The sequence below is a fragment of the Pundamilia nyererei genome, unplaced genomic scaffold (genome assembly GCF_000239375.1).
Source record: "Pundamilia nyererei isolate P.nyererei 1_Seehausen unplaced genomic scaffold, PunNye1.0 scaffold04099, whole genome shotgun sequence".
NCBI classification, from domain to species: domain Eukaryota; kingdom Metazoa; phylum Chordata; class Actinopteri; order Cichliformes; family Cichlidae; genus Pundamilia; species Pundamilia nyererei.
The window spans coordinates 1-2,105 of NW_005191500.1; the positions used below are offsets into that span (position 1 = coordinate 1).

Consider the following 2,105-nt stretch of genomic DNA (forward strand, 5'->3'; position numbering starts at 1 on the left):
TGCAATTCCCACTTGGCTCCTGTTTACTTTGTCATAGCTTCATTGTGGCTCTAATTCTCAGGCAGCGGGGCCACAGCTGTTGTGCAGGCAGCCCTCTGTACCCCCAGACAGGAGCGTGTAGCCATAAAGAGAATTAACCTGGAAAAATGCCAGACCAGCATGGATGAACTATTGGTGAGTACAATAAATACGGGCTGTTTTCTCAACCCAGTGTTTTGGTTTTTTTACGCCACACCCGATTCCTGTAGTACTACTTAACTTCTGCTACATATTGTTATGGTTCTCATTTATCTATTAATGCAGTTTGCATAGAAATCTTCTAACTTTCCTGTTGTTTATGCAGCTCGTTGCAGATTATTAAGATAAAGCAAGTGCCCTGAATAAATGAGATGTCCTGTATGTGAAATATCCTGTCATTTGCTTCTACCAATAGAAAGAAATTCAGGCCATGAGTCAGTGCAACCATCCCAATATTGTCACATACTACACCTCCTTTGTTGTGAAGGATGAACTCTGGTTAGTCATGAAGCTTCTGAGTGGGGGTAAGCTTCACCTGACACGGGTGGCTTAGTGATGCATTCATGCCATTCATGTGATAACATAAGTCTTAAATGCCCTTACACCGGTCTGTGTTTAATCTGATTAAAGAACAGCAGTGTATCAACCTGTGTTAATGCCTAGTTGACAAAAAGCGTTACATCTGAGAAATTTCAAAACTTATTATAAAGCCAGTTTCAGTATAATAATCCATTATAATTAATAAAAAATGTTTTTTATCAGGTCAGTTTAGTTTTGCTTAGACTCCAGTAGTTTTTGCTCAGTTCAGTTTTTATTAGTTCAGGTATCATAATTTGTAATTGGTAAGGTTTAATTAAGTTTTGCTTTATAGTTGGAACACTTGTAGATATTGTCCTCACAATACAAATTTGACCACACTCATGAAGACTTAAATTAACGACATTTGCTCGTCGTTTTTATTTAATTTTGTAACCGTTATATATCTCTGTAAGTAAACTAAGTAAGTAAGTAAACTTTATTTATTAAGCGCTTTTCACAGACAGGCAATCACAATCTTTGGGACAACAATTGAAGACCCGTGTCGGGGTTGTTACTCCCAAAAAAATAAAGCAGCACGTAACTTAATTACTCTCCACAGAAAGTAATAACTCGTTACCGTACTTTCTCATTACTTTGTAAAATTACCTGAAACATAATGTTATATATTTACCATTTAACAATAAAAACCTAAGGATCCAATCCTGTACACCAACACAAATCCCTAGGTTTCTTTTAGTGTTTAATTATGAACAAAAAGCTGACAACACAACGGAAAGCTGAAAACATAACAGTGATTCTGCTTTACAAATGTGCACAGGTAGGAAGTGAGCCTGACTGCTCATCACTGCCTTTAATACCTGTTAAAGGTCAGGCTCTGGCTGCTGGGCTGGGTTCTGCATACACTCAGGTTTATCATCGCTCTGGGTTCTTGGCTAGTTTTGTGTTAGCAGACTGTCCGTGCAGTGCTATTAGGAGCCAAAGTTACCACTACAATGTGGTTGTTTCTTTTCTGTACAGAGCTTGCACTTTACCATTGTACTCTTGCTCTTTTGTACAATAAAAATAAAAGTAATGTCCATATCTTCGCAGTAAACCACTCTGACATTTTCCAGCACACGAACTGAAATCAATGTAATGTGATTGCAGTAACACCCAACAGTGGTAACTAACTAGGAAACCATAGGTTTAAATCACTGAATTAAGTAATTTCAGCTGTAAAGACAATACAATAAGCTGCTCCCCGCAATAAAACAAATCTAAAAATACCAAAATATACAAATACACAAACACTGAAATGTAACATAAATTAATCACAAAACAGATTTGTTTCCCAATATTTTCTAAAAATTAACCATGTTTTCTTTTCTTGGCTGGCATCTTTTTAGGATCTATGCTCGATATAATTAAGCACAAAAGCAAAGAAGATGATAAAAATCGAGCTTTAGAAGAGCCTATTATTGCCACTATTTTAAACGAAGTTCTGGAGGGTCTGGACTATCTACACAGAAACGGACAAATTCACAGGTATTGGTTTATATCTTTTTCCT

The 2,105-nt window shown here is 36.6% G+C and overlaps 1 protein-coding gene across 1 annotated transcript; it reads left to right on the forward strand.

Annotated features, from left to right (window-relative positions):
* Positions 1-58: 58 nt before the first annotated feature.
* LOC102206953 (STE20/SPS1-related proline-alanine-rich protein kinase-like) lies at positions 59-2,082 on the forward strand (the record flags this gene model as incomplete). The annotated part of the gene is made up of 3 exons (XM_005755867.1): positions 59-174; positions 434-542; positions 1,944-2,082. Coding segments are annotated over exons 1-3 (263 nt in total), but the record flags the coding sequence as incomplete, so codon positions are not given.
* Positions 2,083-2,105: the final 23 nt, after the last annotated feature.